General features: G+C 39.8%; 1 protein-coding gene across 7 annotated transcripts in view; it reads left to right on the top strand.

The window, feature by feature from the left end:
- The window catches only part of KNDC1 (kinase non-catalytic C-lobe domain containing 1), a 71,932-nt gene that overhangs the window by 41,053 nt on the left and 10,763 nt on the right, over positions 1–20,116 (top strand). For 6 of the 7 annotated variants that reach the window (XR_015950195.1, XM_088670389.1, XM_035138280.3 and 3 more), the window contains 13 exons: positions 1,081–1,162; positions 1,327–1,489; positions 3,319–4,220; positions 5,519–5,663; positions 8,115–8,200; positions 11,862–12,220; positions 15,902–15,995; positions 16,092–16,189; positions 16,663–16,886; positions 17,768–17,881; positions 18,286–18,433; positions 18,804–18,992; positions 19,905–20,114. Coding sequence is in view for 6 of the 7 variants with exons in the window: in XM_088670389.1 (XP_088526515.1) it covers positions 1,081–1,162; positions 1,327–1,489; positions 3,319–4,220; positions 5,519–5,663; positions 8,115–8,200; positions 11,862–12,220; positions 15,902–15,995; positions 16,092–16,189; positions 16,663–16,886; positions 17,768–17,881; positions 18,286–18,433; positions 18,804–18,992; positions 19,905–20,114 (2,814 nt within the window). In the remaining variant the exon portion in view is untranslated. The remainder of the gene's footprint in view (positions 1–1,080; positions 1,163–1,326; positions 1,490–3,318; positions 4,221–5,518; positions 5,664–8,114; positions 8,201–11,861; positions 12,221–15,901; positions 15,996–16,091; positions 16,190–16,662; positions 16,887–17,767; positions 17,882–18,285; positions 18,434–18,803; positions 18,993–19,904; positions 20,115–20,116) is intronic. The other variant, XM_088670388.1, reaches the window with a different exon arrangement.

Below are 20,116 nucleotides of genomic sequence, written 5' to 3'. Positions count from 1 at the left end.
TGGTATTGTGACTCAAAATAATATAATATTACAATAATACCAATACAGAGTTGTGTTTGTTTTGACGTGTTTCTAAAACAAGCCTGGGTGAGAATAGCTTACGTCCTCTGAGTAGCTCTTGCGCTGCATTCCTTCAAAGTCCTTTCTACTGTCAAGTCTTTCCTGGCCCTTGTATTACGCTGGAATCTATACAGTACTGTACTTTTGGGAAGCTGACAGTTTCAAACTGTATGAGTCAAACTATCTGAGTTCAGCGTTGGCTTCTAGTGTTCAAGCTCCATTAATTAAAAACCCAGGAGCCACATAACGCTATGCTTGGCTCAAACAAGGGTATTTTTTGGAGCAGAAAGAGAGTTTGGTATACCAGGCTAGTGGCTCTCCTGATTAAATGACTTGTTCTACAAAAATGGCAAGAATGTGTGGGAAAGAGGTGCCTGGAAAGATAGCACCCTCTCTCTTTGCTTTTCTTGCTGTTGCTATGGCAGCAGAGTTGGAGGAGCATGCTGGAATATGACCAAGAGATGCTTAGCCTTTTATATGGTAAGTACCCTCAGTGGTTTTAGGGTAGCCTTGGACTTTGACAATGGTCATTTCTCTGCCAGCTGAATCAATTGACCAAGAAGTGTACTAGTGACCTACAATTGCTTATTCGACTTCTCCCCAACCTCCCAGTGCGTTTGGGAAATTAAATGCCACATTCCACATGTCCTTTTATTTCTGGTGCATTTGTTTTGGGAAGTGGGGGGGGATTCAAACCTGGTGATGCATTCCTTCTAGGGAATATGTGCAGAATATATAATAATAGCTATTATTAATCTGGGGCAAGTTTCAACAATATTTCACAATAGGAAGGAACAATTATGACTGGTCTAGAAATATAAATGACATTGGGCTCAAGGACTTCATTCTATGCTTTTATTCTTTTGACTCCTTTGAAATTGGAAGTATTAAGTGTGTTGAGCCCTCAGGAAAGAGCAGAAGAAAGCTTGAGCAAATAAATGTTTGTCTTTATCACTGTGTGCTTTAAAAGACAATTTATAATGCATTTGTGTTTTTTGTTTTTTACTCTTTGGCTGTTAGGCTTTCAAAGAAGCGGATTCTTTTAATGATGGCATGCCTTTTGATTTACAAAGTGACAGAAGTTCAGTGGATGAAAACTTAGGTGAGTACACTTGTAGGCATCCTGCATATTTATTTTGGGAAGACTCCATTAGGTAATGCATCCAGTCTTGTTGGGAATATTTTTTCTTATGTAAGCAATTGTACATCCTGCCTTTATGCTAAATGCATACTTTTGTCTTTGTCTTCACCTTGTTGCATATTCAGGATTTTTACCTATGAGCAATGAAAGCAAACTGATAGCAGTGAAAGGACCAGTCCCCTGCCAGCCTTCTTTGAACAGAGAAAGTACCATATTGCCAAGTGCTTTCACTTCTACAGCAACCCATTTCAAGCCTATTATTCTACATCAAAACATTGATATTAAAAAGTAAGTGTGTTGGTGTAATGTACAGAAAGTAATATGTTGTATTTGATGCGATGCAAAATAAGATTTTAGTATTGTTTTAATATTCTTCCTTCTTTTTGACTGAGATGAAGCCATTTTGGCTTGGTTTGGTGTTCTGAACATCATTTTTCAGCAAGCCGCCATGTAGATTTCCTGCTTTTTCTAGTATAATAAGAGCATAAGGATTACTAGATCAGACCAAGAATCATGCAGATTGCCCACAGAGGCAAGACAGATGCCCATCCTTGGCATTTGCAATAGCTGTGGTACTGTCATATGGAATTTCCATTTTGCTGGTGTGTGTCTGAGCTATACTTAGTCGAAAGAGGAATTTCGTTTCATTTTAATGCCATAAATTGAAACAGTGCCTTATTTAAAAGAAAAAGACACCAGTAGTTTTGATATCAGATGCAAAGTGCAGGAAATTTAGGATGCTAGACCTTTAAATATCCTAGTATTAAACGCTCACAATGTGCTCCCCAAGCTTCTATCCCCTCTCAGTGAAAAGACAACAAACTTAAGTACAGTGGTACCTCTACTTACGAATTTAATGTGTTCCGAACGCACATTTGTAAGTTGAAAAAAATTGTAAGTCGAATCCCATAAGAATGCATTGGGAGAAAAAATTCGTAAGTTGAAGCAACCCTATCTAAAAATTCGTAAGTAGAAAAAAATCCTATCTAAACCGCATCCAAGATGGCGGACAGAGCTCCATTCATAAGTAGAAACATTTGTAAGTCGAGTCATTCGTAAGTAGAGGTACCACTATAAGTTTAAATATTTTACTTACAGCAACCATAGGTCACTCATGCATCGTTCAGTGCTGTAGCAGAAACAACACAGGTAAAAACTTATTGAGTACAAAAATACAAAATTGGTGTCTGGAGCTTGGGAATTCCAGCCTCATGCGTCTGGTCAGTTATATGGTTCAAACAGGAGGGGTGTGTAAACAGGAAACAACCCTTATTCCTCCCTCCCTGAAGGTGAGGGAGCTTGACCTAGCCGAGCCTTCTCTAGCAATTTACAGTTCTGTGGTCCTTAACCACTTCATTTACTAACTAGCATAGACATGCGTGCTAGGTTTGACTGCAAAATCTCCCACGGTTATAACTTTAAGAATTATTTGCAATAGAATTTATACTCCCACCCTTCCCCCAATACTCTTATAGTGGGTCATTCCTACTACAAAAGAGAGAAAAAAACCCTTCATTGTTTTGGCTGTTTCTAACTCTTCAGACTCAAACACTGATTTTTATTTTGCTTAATGTATGAGAAGTAATGTACCTTGTTGATATCACCTTGAAACAATTTTCTCTTACATCCGTATTAAAAAGGAAAGCAGCATTTCATCTTAACTGCCATGCCTAATAGCTATTGATGCACCTATTAAGAGTCACTGAGGCTGGTATCCATCATTTCATATTTGGTAATTAATTGTAAGATTATTCATTCTGTGAGGGGGGGGGAAAGCTTGTTTATGTTCTAAACCTGCTACCAATAAAATTAATTGAATTTGCTTGATTGTTATATTGGGAGAGAAACATTGTTCTGTCTCTCCGTGCACGTTAAAATTCTACAAACCTCTATTATGTCTTTTCTTAGCCATATATAGAGCAAATAACAACAAAGATTAAACAGGAACCAGGGAGGAGATTCAGAGTAGATATGTTCAGAGTTGTCACTGAAACACAGAAACAGCTATTAAGAAGACTTTGGTATGGAAGCTAAGAAGGGAACAGCAGATTGTGGATGGGTCAATGCGATGTGTCAAATTCCTACAACTGTTTTGCATAAAATATCTTGTTTTTCAGAGGTACTGCTGCATCCTCAGTGATACAACGTGGAATGACTATGGAAAGTGGTGTGTCTGTGGATTTTAAAAATTCAGTACGTTTAAATATTGATTCTGAAAGCAAGATGGATGAGGACTCTGATTTGCCAGCAGTCTGTGTTACTACATCTGGTATTCTGGAACAGGATAAACAAGGATTGGAAGCATCACTTCCGACTGGTGCAGAGGAGCCAAAAGCAAGCAGTGCTAGCTCAGGCATGGCAGAATTACCCTTATTCTCTGAAACCTCATGCCCTTCTCAAGGGAAGTGTCCTTCCTCAAGCGACCCTAACTGCACTGTGTCTTCTAGTATGGCTTTTATAAACAATTTCCTTTTGAAACAGGACCCAGTCACGAGGGTGTTAACTCTCGTACCAGTCCAGATTGCTATATCAGAGCAAATACCGAATAAGCCTCTTCATTCAAAAACAGCTTACAGTTGTTGTCCCAGTTTACACGTCCTCCTTTCGGATTCTGTAGCAAACTATGATGTTGACAAAGTGTTTCAAAGCTCTTCACCCATGAACCATCTGAGGAATTGTGAGACTAGTAACGCGCGGCATGAATGTCTGGACATGAATCTGAAGATTAATAGTTTACCCCCAACTACGATTAATAAAGAGCCTCAAACCAGGTATCCTGAAAAGAATCTGTCCCAAACATTTTGTGAGGAATGCAATACAGATGTAGGGAATAATGACCCTTTATCAAATCACTCGCCGTATGCCTCTGGGGACCAAAGTCCTTCTTGTTCACTGAACCTGGAAACCTCTCTCCAGAATGGGATAAATGAAAATTTCTTGGAGAAAGTGGTGCATCTTATCCAAGAAGAGTTTGTATCCGGTAGTCATCTGATGAATACAGTCGAAGCTCTGGCCATAGGTAGGCATTTAATACTTGGAATCACATCATAGATGGAAAAAAAATTCTAGACCATGCTCAAATAGAGATTCTAGTGGCTTTGGGTGAGGCATGGTCTTGATGGTTATTTTTAATTAAAGTTGGCATGTGCAGATCCCAAGAGTTCTCCTGTACCATTGAAAGTGGTTTTTGTTTTTAACATGACCTGAAAAGTTCCAGCAGTTCTTATTTCTTCCTTCATCTGATTTCATCTGTGTAAAGGGGAAAGCCTACACTAGATAAGGATCTTTGTTTTTGCAGCTCTTGTTTTATTTATTTACATTTGTATCCTGCCCTTCCTTCAAGGAACTTAAGACGATGATGATGATGATAAATAATAACAATAATTTATTATTTATACCCCGCCCATCTGACTGGGTTTCATCAGCCACTCTGGGTGGCTTCCAACAAAATATTAAAAATACATTAAAACATCAGTCATTAAAAACTTCCCTAAACAGGACTGCCTTCAGATGTCTTCTAAATGGCAGATAGTTGTTTATTTCTTTGACATCTGATGGGAGGGCGTTCCACAGGGCGGGTGCCACTACCGAGAAGGCCCTCTGTCTGGTTCCCTGTAACTTCGCTTCTCACAGTGAGGGAACTGCCAGAAGGCCCTCGGCGCTGGACCTCAGTGTCTGGGTTGAATGATGGGGGTGGAGATGCTCCTTCAGGTATACTGGGCTGAGGCTGTTTAGGGCTTTAAAGATTACCACCAACACTTTGAATTGTGCTCAGAAATGTACTGGGAGCCAATGTAGGTCTTTCAATACTGGTGTTATGTGATTTTATCCTCCCAATGACCTTGTAAGGTAGGTTAGCCTGAGAAATCGTAAGCGGCCCCAGAGTCACTTACCATGAGATGGGTCTTTGAGCTTGTCCCCTCCTTAAAATATGTTCACAAAATGTTACAGGAATGCGGGAGAGAATAGGTCACTTTGTAATGTAGTCAGTTGGTTTTTGCGATAATTGGTGCGGCCATACAACCATTCATATGTGATACTTCACACTGCAATAGGCATACTAATTTGGGTGAACTATATTTTCCTAGTGACAGATTGTTTACTTAGCCCTATACCTTAATTATTCAATTTCTTCTCTTCTCTTCACCATGAGGTCCTAGGGTAGGTTGCAACAATTTAAAAATACAATATTAAAATCAGTTAAAACTTGCCCAACAAAGTTTCACAAAACATATTGGATATTGATAACCACAAGTAAGAGATTTGCTGTCTCCCCCTTCCCGATTTAATTCACATTTTTTAAATGTCTTGAACCAGGTAAATATATTTACAGCTTAAAGGATCTCAAATATAAAACTTTCTGTAATGCAATATCTGAAAAATTTTGCGACCTTTTCTGGGAAGAAAAACTACTAGCAAAACTGTATGATGCAGCAAATGGTAAAACTGTTATATTTGCAAGGTAAGTGACTCTTCTGTTATCTGTTAGAATATGTATTGGCTTTTGCTCTCTGGCGTGAGTTCTGGCGTGAGGCACTGGAACTCTCTAGAACTTCTTCATTGATCTAATGGTTGAAGAAGCTGAGTATGTTTACCCTGGGACAGAGGAAACTGAGAGGAGATGTCATAAGGAAGATGGACCAAGCTTGGTTTCTCCTGCTCTGAAGGGTAGGATTCGAACCAATGGATTCAAGATTCAAGAAAGGAGATTCCGATTAAACATCAGGAAGAACTTTCTGTCTGACAGTGGAACAGACTGCTTCAGGGGGTGGGGGTTGGGCTCTCTTTCCTTGAAGGTTTTTAAGCAGATGTTAGATGGTCATCTGTCATGGATGATCTAGTTCACATTCCTACATTTCAGGGGGTTGGACTAGTTGACTCTCGGAGCGCCTTTCAACTCTACAGTCCTATGATTCTATGAACTTCCTTGCCTTTTGACATTGACTCCTAAACTACCATTCCTGGGTCGGATCATGACGTTTTATCTAATTATTACGCCAGGGAAACTTAACCATGTGGGAACTGCATTTTTTAAAAGGAAAGGATTTTAGCATTTAAAAATTACAGTAATACCTCGGGTTACGAACACGATCCGTTCCGGGTCGCAGTTCGTAACCCGAAAAGTTCGTAACCCGAACGCGACCCGAACCGCCATTTTCACTAAAGCGCTATTTTCACTATTTTCACGCTTTGCGCATGCGCAAACCGCGCTTCTGCGCGGCAAAAATACTTCCGGGTTTGCACAGTTAGTAACCCGAATTGTTCGTAACCCGAGGTACGACTGTATGCAGGAGCTTGAATTGGCTGGTATATCTGTATGGACATAAGCATGACTGTGCTGATGTAAAAATGAATAAACCCATGAGAGGCTATAAACCACTCAGAAGTTGTGACTGCAAACTGCCGTGCAATCAAAATGGAATGTCTCTTGTTCACACTATGCAGTTTGTTCTCTAGAGCCTCATTATAGTGTATCTAACTTTAAAACTTCATTAAGAGTATAATGAAGATATTTGGCTTCTTAATTCTGGTGTTGACTGCAAAAAGAAAAAGAAGACGACTCGAAACATATGGTTGGCATTTCATAACAGTTTATATCACGAATGCCTCTAGTTTGGCTTAATGTTTCTCATGATTAATGTGGTACATAGGAGGCTTTAATGAAGACCAATAATTATACTGGTGTCTATTCCCTGTTGGCAAGATGATTCGGAAAATGGCTTTTTGTATAAAAGAGAGTAATGTGTGTGTTGGGGTGGTATTAATACGGTTTCTAAAAGAAGTATTTTCACATTTTTATCAGGTATTACTGTGTTCAGAACACCTTCTATAGACATAACTGAAAATGTGTTGTGGATTGACTATTGAGGAGAAAGCTAGGGATGTCTCCGGAATTTATATTGCATGCTTCTTTGGGCAAAAGAAAGAACAACAGAGGAAATTTCATAACTACCTTGTTCCAGTGTCATTGTATACTAGTGGAGTGGTTTTCAAACCTTCTGTTTTAGGGAAACTCTGCACATTTACATGTCTGCCAGACTTTTGTTTAATTTTTGTTTTTATTATTGTTGTTGTTGTTGTTTAGTCGTTTAGTCGTGTCCGACTCTTCGTGACCCCATGGACCAGAGCACGCCAGGCACTCCTGTCTTGCACTGCCTCCCGCAGTTTGGTCAAACTCATGTTCGTAGCTTCGAGAACACTGTCCAACCATCTTGTCCTCTGTCGTCCCCTTCTCCTAGTGCCCTCAATCTTTCCCAACATCAGGGTCTTTTCCAAGGATTCTTCTCTTCTCATGAGGTGGCCAAAGTATTGGAGCCTCAGCTTCACGATCTGTCCTTCCAGGGAGCACTCAGGGCTGATTTCCTTAAGAATGGATAGGTTTGATCTTCTTGCAGTCCATGGGACTCTCAAGAGTCTCCTCCAGCACCATAATTCAAAAGCATCAATTCTTCGGCGATCAGCCTTCTTTATGGTCCAACTCTCACTTCCATACATCACTACTGGGAAAACCATAGCTTTAACTATACGGACCTTTGTCTGCAAAGTGATGTCTCTGCTTTTTAAGATGCTGTCTAGGTTTGTCATTGCTTTTCTCCCAAGAAGCAGGCGTCTTTTAATTTCGTGACTGCTGTCACCATCTGCAGTGATCAAGGAGCCCAAGAAAGTAAAAGTACATTTCAAAAGACTCTGCGGCCTGGTGCCAAAACAGTTCACATGGAGTGCTAGTTTAGGTCTACTAGGTCTTGTTTCCTTTACTTTTGTTATGTGCTGCATAACAAGAAAACCTGAATGAAATTGTTTCTAAAAGTTTCAGGCACTTTGAACCTCATATTTGAGCTTTTCTCCCTAACAAATCTTTCCTGTATGTCTCTGTGTAATCAGCTATCTCACCACTCCTTCTCTATATTTACAGCATGAATGAAACAAAATACTGTGGCAACACATTTCAGAGCCAAAATAAACCTAAGAATCTTGGGGATGCCAGTGAAGAAGCAAATGGTAAGGAAAGACCACAGCTTGTGATGATGGTCACAGCCTGTGATGATGATAATGAGACCAGAAAGTGTTAGAAGATATTAATTCAATTGCTGAAGATATTAATTCAATTGCCATGTTGGCTCCTTGCAGCAAAAAGCAACGAAACATCTTGTGGCATGCTAAAGACTAACAAATGTATTGTGGCATAAGCTTCTGTGGATTACACTCCATCAGATGCATATATATCCCAAGTTACAAGTACTATGTACATACACATGGATGGCAGCGGGTAGGGAAATTGTAAATAGTGTGGTCAGGTGGAAATGATATACAGAAAAGTGCAGAGCAGTAATTGCCTAATTCACGAAACAGTTGTTGATATCACATATTGTTGAACCAATTAACATATATAATATGCTAAAAAGAGTTTGCCTAGGTTCAGTTCACAAATGATCACATTTGAACCTCTTGATGTAGTCTAATTAAGCAGTTTTATGTTGCACACCTTCTCTGAAGTTGTTTTGTTCCAAGATGCTTACTTTCAGAGTGTCCATGGTGGTTAAAATGCTGCCTGCTCCATCCGGCTTTTTAATGTTGAGGTTTATGATGTCAGATTTATGTGCATTCATTTTCTACATAGAGACTGGCCTGTTTGTCTTATGTAGAAAGGTAATGTTGATGATGGCAAAGATCACATTGGAAGGTGCACAGGAGAATGAACTCTTTCTAATAGCTGTCCCTTCCACTCATAGAGTGTCGGTGTTGGGGACCCTATCTGTAGCAAAGCATTTATGTGTTTTCCATAAGGACAGAGTCATCCCCTCCTTTCTACCCAAAGTTCTGTTAAGATTCCATGTTTAGCAAGAGTTGGTTTCCCCTACGTTTTGTCCCAACCCTGCTCACCGATTGGAAAAGGCCTGGCACTCATTAGATGTGAAGTGTGCACTCAAGGACTAAAGCGTGTAGATTAACTTATTCCTTATTTATTTCCTTTCACCTCACTTCCTTGGGCAAAATGGTTAGCTCCTCCACCTTATCTAGGTGGCTCAAAGCTTGTATTGTGGTGGAATATGGAGCTTTGAAGCTTCTCCAACCATCTTCTATTACAGCTCATCCTACTAGAGTGGCAGCCACTTTGGCAGCTTTCTTTGCTAACGCCCCTTTAATTGATATCTGTTGGGCAGCCAGTTGGATCCCTAGCTACATTCACAAGGTGGAGTCATAAGATGGAGCTTATGCCTCAGCAGAGGCTGCTTTTGGCGGTATGGTCTTGCACCAAGTCCTTCTGCCTTAGTACTCTCCACTGCAGCTGGGATCCGCCCTAATTGGGTTTGCTGTGTGGTACATCCCAACCCAATAATCCAGCAACACCCTCCTGAAATAGTACAGTTGGTACTTACCTGAACAGTAGATTTAGGAGGGTTCACTGGGCTATTAGGACTTTGTTCTAGTGTGGACTGCAATGGTCTACGAGTTTGTGGTGGAGTGTTCACAAGTCTCCCACCCCACCCTTATCGGGAGGTGAGTTTTCTGTTATTTTACTTACCCTTATTGTGTTGACTCCATTGACTGTTGATCTTGGAGCATCTGTAAAACTGATCAGCAGCTAATCACTTCCCGGAAGAGTTTTTTCTTCCAGCCTCATCATCAAGGCATATCCTAAGACTCCCCCTAAATCTACCATTCAGATATGTATCAACTGTACTTTCTTAATGGGAGCTAAAAATAGGGGACTGTAGAAGAATGGTATTGGAAAGTTGTGTCTTGCCTTCTTTTCTAGTCCCAATTTGTTGATAGTGATGACAGCAGCTCTTTTGTCAGTGTCTTTAATTATGATGTCAATATTGTTTCTGAGGCTGTGGATGACACCACACCCTGCGTGGGAGAGGTTGTGTAGTGAATCATGCTCTTAGCTGATAACCTCAACTTGGGCACAGTGACAGAAGTACTCCATATAAAAACCTAACCGTGTGTGAGGTTGTGGGGGGGGGGTCTATGCAGAATTCTGGTTTCTGTGCTATTTTTGGGTACACTGTCCAGTGGTGTTCAGGGAAGATAGTAGTTGAGTGCTGGTGCACTGGGCAGTACCATGGTAGAAATGTTCTTTGAGTCATAGACAGTAGGATTCCTACCCCACACCCCACCTCAGCTTGCATTTTCTAAATGTTCATAGTTTCTGCTTTTGGTTCAAAATACAGCTAAAAATAAATAAATCTAATAATGTTTAGAAATGCAGATTTTTGAAAAAATGCATATTTGAAAGATGAATTTTCATGCTGATTTTTTTAAAAAAAAAATTAATGTAGAAATAGGGCAGGATACCCTTATGGGTGCACACATGTGAAGATGCAGCAAAGATTCACTCCCTTTTACTCACTGCTATTCCAAAGCAGCTGTGATGCCATGCTAATCCATACTCTCAATCACAAGTGTGCATTGGAAACCTCATTTTGCCTACAAGATTGCATTGGAATGGTTGGACAGTATATCCATCCTGTAATCATTCTGGTTGAGTAGCATCCTTTGTTTACATTTCTTTATTTTAAGCATTTGTGCACTGCCCCTTCATTGCTTAAGCTGACTTTCAACAAAAAATAATTACATAGTTAAAATGAAAATATCATGAATACTCGTTGATTGTAATATTTCTATATAATCTACAGCAGGAGGAACATAAGGCCACACTCTGCTAAATGCCCACAGGCTTACTGGGAGAGGAGTTTTGTCTCTTCCTCAAAAAGCTAAGAAAGTAGGGCAGCTTTAAACCATAATGGGAGAAATCATTTTAGAACCTTTGTACAGTTGCAGCCAAGGCTCTACAGGATGTCCTCTCATGCAGTGTAGGCGTGTGGAATAGAGCCCCATCTTGCAGAAAATTTGCAGTGGCTGTGCTTCTGTGTGAAGAGGACATGTGGTTCCTGGCCATGAATAAATTTTAAGGTTGCTGCTGTGGGATGTAATCCATTGAGAGCAGTCAAGTACAACATTCCTTGTTTTGCTAGAGTGGACATGCAAGGGAATGTTTGGTCCAGCCAGTCGAAACTTCCTGTTCCTCCTGGCCTGGAACATCCTCCATTGCATGTGACTAGTGGGTGGGCGTGACCTTTCCAGATCTGGTAAAAGGACAAGGCATGCTGCCACTCTCTCTCTTTTCCATCTTCTTTTCACCCTGCGAACTTCTTGGTATGAACTGCTGGCTGCCAGCCAAGCAGTCCCCCAGGTCATCTTCCTTATGGGATAAACTGTTAGCATAATTTTGTAACTTTAAGCCTTAAACCTGCCTTCAGGGATCACACTGTGCTCTGCCCGATTGTGAGGTAAACTTTCTTTTTATTGCTTATGAATAAGACTGTGGTGTCTTTATTCCTTTAGGAGGGATTCAAGGGGTCTTACCAGGAAAACATTAGAGCACCTTTCAATCTGGACAAGCCAGATTGAATTGTGTATTGTCCTCAGAAACTCACATGAGTTTGCAACTCGTTTTCTGCTGTATAAAGGGGAATGCACTCTGCTAAGTAAAGAAACTTGCTAACGCAAGTTAGGAAGGATATTAATAAACCCTGAACATTCCCACAGCTGCTACACATAATGTGTGTGCGCGTGTTTTGTATGCCAATTGGCTTGGTGACAGTTGCCAGTGTGATGAAAGAAATGTGATCAACATGTTTTCACACAACTGCAGTTTCTATCGCCGGCATAATTGCAGATGACCTCCCACAAGGTAATTCTGAAAAGGAAACCGAATCACAGGAAACTGCAGATGGAATACAAAAGAATGGTGGAGAAATTTTGCAAGCCAATGACTGTTACCTCCGTGCAGACTTGCCAGCAGAGAACCAAGAACAAGAGCAGGTTCTATTAAAGTTGGAGGAAAATGTTTGCACCAAAGCTCCCTGCTTATCCGAACTGTGTGGATTTTGTCCTGGTTGGAGCACTGCATTCTATGGTTCAGAATGTTTTAGTTTGGAAGTACATCAATACATAAGAAAACTTGGAAAGCGAAAAGTTAATGACACACAAGACATAGATGCGAAAAAAGCGGTAGGTATCCTGATTTTCAAGAATGGATGAACAGGCAGGGACACTTTTTAAGGTGTAATATAGAACATGAAAAGCAGGCTACATTTTAATTCTTGCAGAGCTAAGCTAGTGCATTACATATGCTTTCTACAAGGTCCATTCACATGGGTGATTTAAAAGCACTGGATATGCTTCAAAACCTATTTTCTCCAGTCCTTGCAAGATGGGCTTCTCTAGTTACTGTTGTCCATACTATTCCAATATCCACTTGCAATACATATAAGTACCAGTGTAGGTTTGTGTAATTTGGACAGTATCAAGAGCAATGTTGGGGTAGGGAGCTTCCCTGGGCTTCATGTTTCATGATCACGAAGGGGAGTCATGGAGAATTGCAAAGCTGTGCCTTAAACTATTCTACCTGATTATGAAAGCTGAGACGTTTGTTCACAAGAGAAATGGAAAATTTTTGGAAATACTTCCAGTCATGTTAGCCCCTTGCAGAGAAAACAACAGAGTATTGCAACACCTTAAAGACTAAGGGTGGAATTTAATGTCACACTGTTAAACCATTCCATCCACACAAGCAGATGAGCTTGCCAGGCAGTGCAATCCCCTGTCCCCTCCCCTTACACAACTGCAGTTTCTATTGCCGGCATAGATGTACAGTGTTACCTCAGGTTAAGTACTTAATTGGTTCCGGAAGTCCATACTTAAACTGAAGCGAACTTTCCCATTGAAAGTAATGGAAAGTGGATTAATCCGTTCCAGACGATGAAAAACACCCCCTAAAACAGCAATTTAACATGAACTTTACTGTCTAATGAGACCATTGATCCATAAAATGAAGGCAATAATCAATGTACTGTACTATAAAATAAATAAGACAGTATTGTAGATGAAAAAAATTAACATTTACAGTGGTACCCTGGGTTAAGTAATTGGTTCCGGGGTGCCATTCGCACCCCGAAAAGTACTAAATCCGAGCAGCGATAGCATGCGTACGTGAAGCACCGATGGAGCACTTCTGCACATGCGCAAAGTGCACAGATTGCTTCTGCGCATGCACGAAGCACACAGATTGCTTCTGTGCATGCAAGCACAGCGGAACCCGGAAGTAAACACTTCCAGGTCCGCGGAGTACTTAAACTGAAAGTACTCAAACTGAAGCATACTTAAACCGAAGTATGACTGTACTGGGGACCAATCTCAGGCCCCAGGGAAGGAGCGGTGGGAGCCCTTTTGTGGAGTGCTTCTGCTGATGGGGTTCATTGGTTGAGTTGCCATTTGACTTTACAGTTTGCTCCTTTTTGTATCTGCCAACTAAGATTTCACTTCATACATCTCACAAAGTGGGCTTGAGTTCGCAGCAGCTTATGGTGTAATAAATGTATTCGTCTTTAAGGTGCCATAAAACACTTTGGGGTTGTTTTTTTAGTGCTGTCTCTTCTATACTCCAAATGGTTTACTGGGCTTTCGCTACCAGCTAATATCAAGGGTTTTGTATAGTCTTACAATGAGCATTACAATTTCAGCGATTAAGCTCACAGAAATCTAGCACTCTTGATGTATAATTCTCTGCCTGCATAGTAGGTCAAGTATTTAGCAGAGACATCCTTTTTTTTTTTTTTGAGGACATGTTTTGAATTGAAGAATGTTGACCTTTGATCTTTAATATGTACTTAAATGCAAAGGCTGTTCTCAAGAGCCACTGTATTAGTTCACATATCACCTTGTGTTGTTATCAAAGAAATTTAACATTTTTTGCCTTCAGGCATCTTTAGCTTCAGGGAGAGGAATGGAAGATGGTCCTTACTTTAACAGATCAAATGCTTGTGTTGAGTTAAACCTAATGATTTTTTTTTCCAAACCAGAAAGAGAACTGGTTTGTCTTTGAGTTTGTTGGCTGTATTCCCATTTCTTTTATTTCACAAAATGCTTTTCAATTTACAAACACCCACATGCACATAGAATGCTATAAGGCAATGCCGCTGCTATTTAAGGTAAACAGCCCTAATCAGACTGCACTTATTTGATTTAAGAAGTCACTCATTCTAGAATTAACTACTGTGCTTTGTTGATAATTGTTTCCAATGGAAATAATTAAAATACCAGGCTTTATTGCATAACTGCAGGCATGTCAGTCACACAGCCTGTTTTCACTTGCATGCTAAGGCCACCTTCCAAGGGAAATGTACCAGGACTTCTGTGTAATTTTTCTTTAATAGGATTTTTGCCTACCACTTGAAAAGCTGTTTTGAAACTCAGGGAAGAATCTGAATTATTGTTGTTTTCACTTAGTCTTTCCACCCTTTAAGAACTGTTTGCTCGGGGGAAACAACAGTCCCTTTTTGCCATCAGTTAGTGTGACCCTGAATAGGAATGTATACCCTGGTCTACATCAGATGCACGAAGAAAGGAGTCTGGATTCTGGATTCACATAATGATATACATCCGGATTCACATAATGATATACATACATTGTGTCTCTTGCAGAACTGGGCAAAGCTACTTTTGGTATCTCATGATAGAATTGTGGAAAATAAATCTTTTAATGAAAGCAAACAGAACAAAGTCTTTATTTCCTATATGACGGGTGGCCAACTTCCAAGAGACTGTGATCTACTCACAGAGTTAAAAACTGGCAGTGATCTAACCCCTTTTGGGAGGTTCAGATCAAAGTTGATGAGCTTTTTTTTTAAGGAAGGAAAGCCTCATTTTTAGGGGTGCAGAGCAAAGTTGTTGAGCCTTTTTAGCGGAGCCAAAGTTGTTGAGCATTGTTGGGGGGGGGACCCAGTGATCTACCACAGCCGTCCAGTGATCTACCAGTCGATCACGATCTACCTGTTGGACATGCCTGCATGACATTGACTTGTTTGGGGACACATGACTAGTCTTGATTTCCCCTAGTATTTTTATAAATACTTTGTTTCATTCATCCTGATTTTTTACACCTTTCATTGAAGTCTACTTTAGCTGGCATTGAACATTCATTTCAAAACAGACTATAGACTTGTCAGTATTCCTGGGCGGGGGAGAGAAAGAAAGAAAATGGTTATGTGATGTGCATATAATATTAATGAAAATAATTATGTTCATCAGTAATTTTAAAGGCATTTAAGTACAATTTATGTTGCTTAAATGAGTTTAAGTACCTATTCTTCTGATACTATGACCCCGTTCATTTCCAATTTCATTTCCAATTAACCACCGATTAGCAGATTGGGAGCAAACCATGTTTCTGTATGCTTTCTCCTTTTCCCTCCTTCCTTTGTATGCCTGACCTCTGTTTAAACTACAGTTTCTTGTGATAGCCAAGCATGTAAAATGTTTAAGGGCTCATTCCATATCAAACGGCCCTCCATATCCTGGTTTGGAGTGAGCCCTTAAACCACAGTTATAATCGGATGTTGCAGAGAAGAGATGGCATATAGGAACACAACGCAGTTCCGGGTCTGATAAACCGTTGTTTAATCGGAACAAAATTTATAGACTTCTGAACCAGACCCATATGGCTAGTTGTTAGAATTGTTAACAGATAGTTAAAACGTGATAATGTTTAGCTTTAACTTTTATGCATATTAACTGTTCGGGGAAATACTAGGTGTTATTGTTGATTGATTCTTATTTGCAACCAGCTTCTGCTTATCAGAAGTAAAACCACAACATCATTATACTTTCATTTCCATCTGTCCTTCACACCAGGAACTTGAACAGCTGATAACGATGGAGACAAAGAATTATAGGAAGAGTATAAAATTCTACCAGAGGTTGTTGCATAAGGAGAAAAGAAGCAAAGGTATATCTGTAGTTTGTAATTTTAAGAGCGTTGTTACAGTAATTGTGCATCTGTGCTGACACAAAGTGGCCCTTACTGCACTTTTTAAATCTTGAGGTGGCGAAGTGAAAACAGTGTTGCCCAAACTGAAGGGACAGCTAGAAGAAATGAAATCAAAGGTGCAGTTTCTTGACCTGGTGAAGAAGTATCTGCAGGTAATTCTTTGGTTTTATTTTTGAATTAGAAATTGGTATCTACTGTTTCCATATCAATGCAGCAGGAAGTACTGTAGATCCCCCCCCCCTTACATGCCACACTTCAATGCTGGAGGAATGAAGTATGAGAATCCAAAGTAACATTGCTATTTTAATGTGCAGAAGTGGATCCCTTTGATCAACACCACTTCCATAGTTCCCCACCAGTTCTCAGACCTGTTTATTGGTCACACAAGAATGAGCAGCTTCCTGGAGGCATCTGATTGGCCACTGTCAGAATTAGGGTGGTGGATTTTATGCTGGAGAAGGAACTGCCCTAGCTCAGAGTTGAAAAAAACCTCCTGGGAGGGCAGTGAGGATTTGCATGCCCAGAGATGTGCAAATTAGTAGTGCTTTTGTGTCCCTTCCCTTCTCCACCGCATCATTGGAATAACACTGTACCATTTTCTCTGCCTTGTCTCCTTCTGCTGCAGATTATGTCTATAGAGAAATGGGGAGTTGAGGCATGCAACCTTCTTACAGTTGTTAACATGGCAAGCAGTGAAGCTCTGGGCATCGTTAGCTCCTTGGACTGCATGCTCCTCTTCTATAATATAAATAAAACCCAATATAGAGCCCCGTGTAATGACAATCAAAGTCAGCCAAGAAATCTACAAGCTGGAACGCCACATGGGCTGATGGCATATCTCTATTCCAGGTACAGCCTGTTCTGCAGTCTCACAAAAGGTGATGTCTGTTCTCACCCCCCCTTCCCTTTTGAAATGAAGGTGAATTCTAATCTCAGTCTCCATGCACTTTATGCTGTGAGATGGAAAGGGAAGTGTCTCTCTCACTACTTTGCAAAAGTAAGGTGAGAAAGAAGTTAAGGAATCAGTCCCAGGTTAACACAACTCCTTTGGACAATTCTTTTCCAAGTTTAGGCAATGGAGACTGGGATCATCTGTTTCTCATTTTAAGTACTGGACCTAAGGGGGGGGGGGTTCCTATAGTTTAGAGTTAAAATTATTTTATCATGTCATGGTTGAGGAAGGCAAAGGGAGCTCTTATTTTTTCTGAAATTCCCAAATTCTGGATTATATCGAGCATTCCAGATCAACATTTAGAAATGAACACATTGGGATAAAACAGGTATTTAAGTACAAATTGCATATTTTTTTAAATCACAGATTAATGTTGGAATGGGACCGAACAACTTAAGAGTGAACACATTTAAAATTCACCTGGACTGGAAATAGGGTATTTCCAATGTTAGTCATAGAGTAGACGCATTGAAATAAGGGGGTTTAATCACAATAGACCTGTTTACATAAGAGGGTTTGATAAATGATTTCAGTCGGACTACTATATTACTTAGTTGGATATCACTCAGGATTATCTGCAGCTCCTGAAAATGTAGGATTGTGCTTTAATGTCATTAAATTTTTGAACATGGAATTTTTAAAAGAAAATAGAGATTGTGGGAATTCAAGTGACAGTAATTGAATCTCTTTCCTTTCACTTTTCTATCTTTTGCTGTGCTTGATTCCAAGAAAGCACACTTGAGCTTACAATATTGATTTTTTTTCTTGTACTCTGCAGAAATGCATTTTTAGAAGGCTATGTACAGCAATTCCTCTTCACCTTTCGATACTTCTGCTCCCAAGAAGAATTTTTTCAATTTCTTCTTGATAGAATCAGAATCACATTACCCAGGTAAGTGTTGAAATAAAGCTGAACTCTTGATACATTCCAGTTTACTAGCATAGATGTATCAGTAGTCTTTCCTTGTTCCTTTGAAATTGTGAATGATCACTTTATTTTGAAACTAAAAGCATTCATTTAAGTTAGATGGGATTTATATCATTTCTTACAAGATACAACTGCAAATTAAAGAAAGAATCCTCTTCTTGGCTGAGTGTTTTGGCCAACAAATGCATGTGGCCAACAAATACATACAATAGCTTTCCTTTCTTATTAAGCTACAAAAAAGGAAGCTACACTTCTTGTTTGTGTTCTGGAAGAGATAAACTGAGACACATAATCCTTTCAAGTACATTAATTATAATTGGTGGAATATTCAAATGTCAATTTATTCACCAACTTTCTGTTGTTCTTAGTTCAAGCCTGGACTCATGTTCGTTGCTTAGCAAAATATGTCACCGTAGCTTCGCCATTCTGCAAACCTGGATTAAAGACTGCTATGCTGTAGACTTTGCAGTAAATCCTGATTTTATGAGTACACTAGAAGGCGTTATCATTTCCAAGGTAATTCACTATATTTACAGGAAATTTAAGGTGGATGTCATCTAAGTAAGTCATGACATGCAAGATTGCATCAACATTATAAGATATAATTGAACTGGGAGGAAATAACATGCCTTGGGGACCCACGAGTTTTGTTTCCTAAATCACTCTAGTACAGGCACCTCCAAACTGCGGCCCTCCAGATGTTTTGGCCTACAACTCCCATTATCCCTAGTTCAGAGGACCAGTGGTCAGGGATGCTGGGAATTGTAGTCCAAAACATCTGGAGGGCCGAAGTTTGGGGATGCCTGCTCTAGTAAAACAGGGTTTATTTTGGAGATATTAAGGCCGATACAATCTGAAGAAGACTCTAACAATGCCCTCTTTGTAGGTAGGTCCACTCAATGGCTATGGCGAATGGTTGCTGTCACTACTGGGAAGCATTACTAGCAGGAAGCAAAGCAATGTTTCTGAATACTTCCAGGCAGAAAAATTGGAAGAAGAAGAAGAGGAGGAAACCAGTGAAATAAAACCTTTACACTTTCACTGCAAAAAGAGCTCAAAAGATCTTTTGCAAAAGGTACGAGGCTTCTTTAACTTGCTCTACGGACAGCCACACCTGGCATGTGCTCTTCTGTCTATCCATCTGTTTAGTTTTTATTACGAGTTTCCCCCAAAGCAATACAATAAACATCAACAACTGTTACAGGGTCTGAGAGTTACATTCACAGCCTAGACTGAGACATGCCAGATAATTATAATATTAAATATAATATCATAATAGGTCATTCCTGGGCTGCTGTTCTGGTAGTGTAGCAGACTTCCGCTTGCACAATGGAATTTCGCCCCTCTTCTCCCCTACAGCATCTGTCCCCATCACACTTCCTTAAAGCTTACTAGTATGGAAAATAATCAGCTCAAGAGAGGGAGATCACCAGTATTGGGAATAGAAGATTGGAGGCTGTATGGAGAAATGGATAAGGAGCATATTTTTGACCAGAGCTAAATTAGCGATACAGAGATTAATAGCGTGGCAACTCTGTCAAAATATTCTTTAACCAAAGATTTTTTTGGTAACAGTTGAAATATTTGCTGTTAGCATATCTTGTTACATGTTAATAAACCCAAGCCATAGTTTATTTTCTGGCTAAGGCTTATAGTTAGTCTTTCAACTAGGCATGAATGGAGAATGATGTAAAAAACAAAAACCCAACTTGGAATATTGAACTAAAAAGTCAAAGTTACTTTAATACAAGGGGGAAGTAGAAATAATAGGCTTCTATAGAGTCCTGTTCAATTAGACTTGTGGACTGTGCTCTCAAATGGATATTGTTGTATTAGGATATGATGGTATAAAATTTAACTGCATAGATTTACTGTACAGGTACTAGTCTTTGAACTTAACCTACATATTGCATTATGTAATAATGTGTTCGTTTTTGCCTGAGTAAAGTTATAGACGGAGCAAATGCCTTTTGTTCTTTTTGTACAGAGCTTTAATTGGAATATCTCAAAGGAAAGTGAAACTATTGCACCTTATCAGAGAGGCAAGCATAGCATTACATCAGCTTTAGCAAATCCATGCTATTCAAATGAAGCAGAAGAATTCTCAGGCTTTTACTCTAAAACAGACGGAATGCCATATGTCTTAACAGAATATACCGCACAACAACTTTGCCATCAGCTGACGCTGCTGGAACAGGT

The sequence above is a fragment of the Zootoca vivipara genome, chromosome 5, assembly GCF_965207765.1.
Source record: "Zootoca vivipara chromosome 5, rZooViv2.hap1.1, whole genome shotgun sequence".
NCBI classification, from domain to species: Eukaryota; Metazoa; Chordata; class Lepidosauria; order Squamata; family Lacertidae; genus Zootoca; species Zootoca vivipara.
The sequence above is the reverse complement of the archived record's forward strand: the minus strand, read 5'-3'. Positions and strand labels throughout refer to the sequence as shown.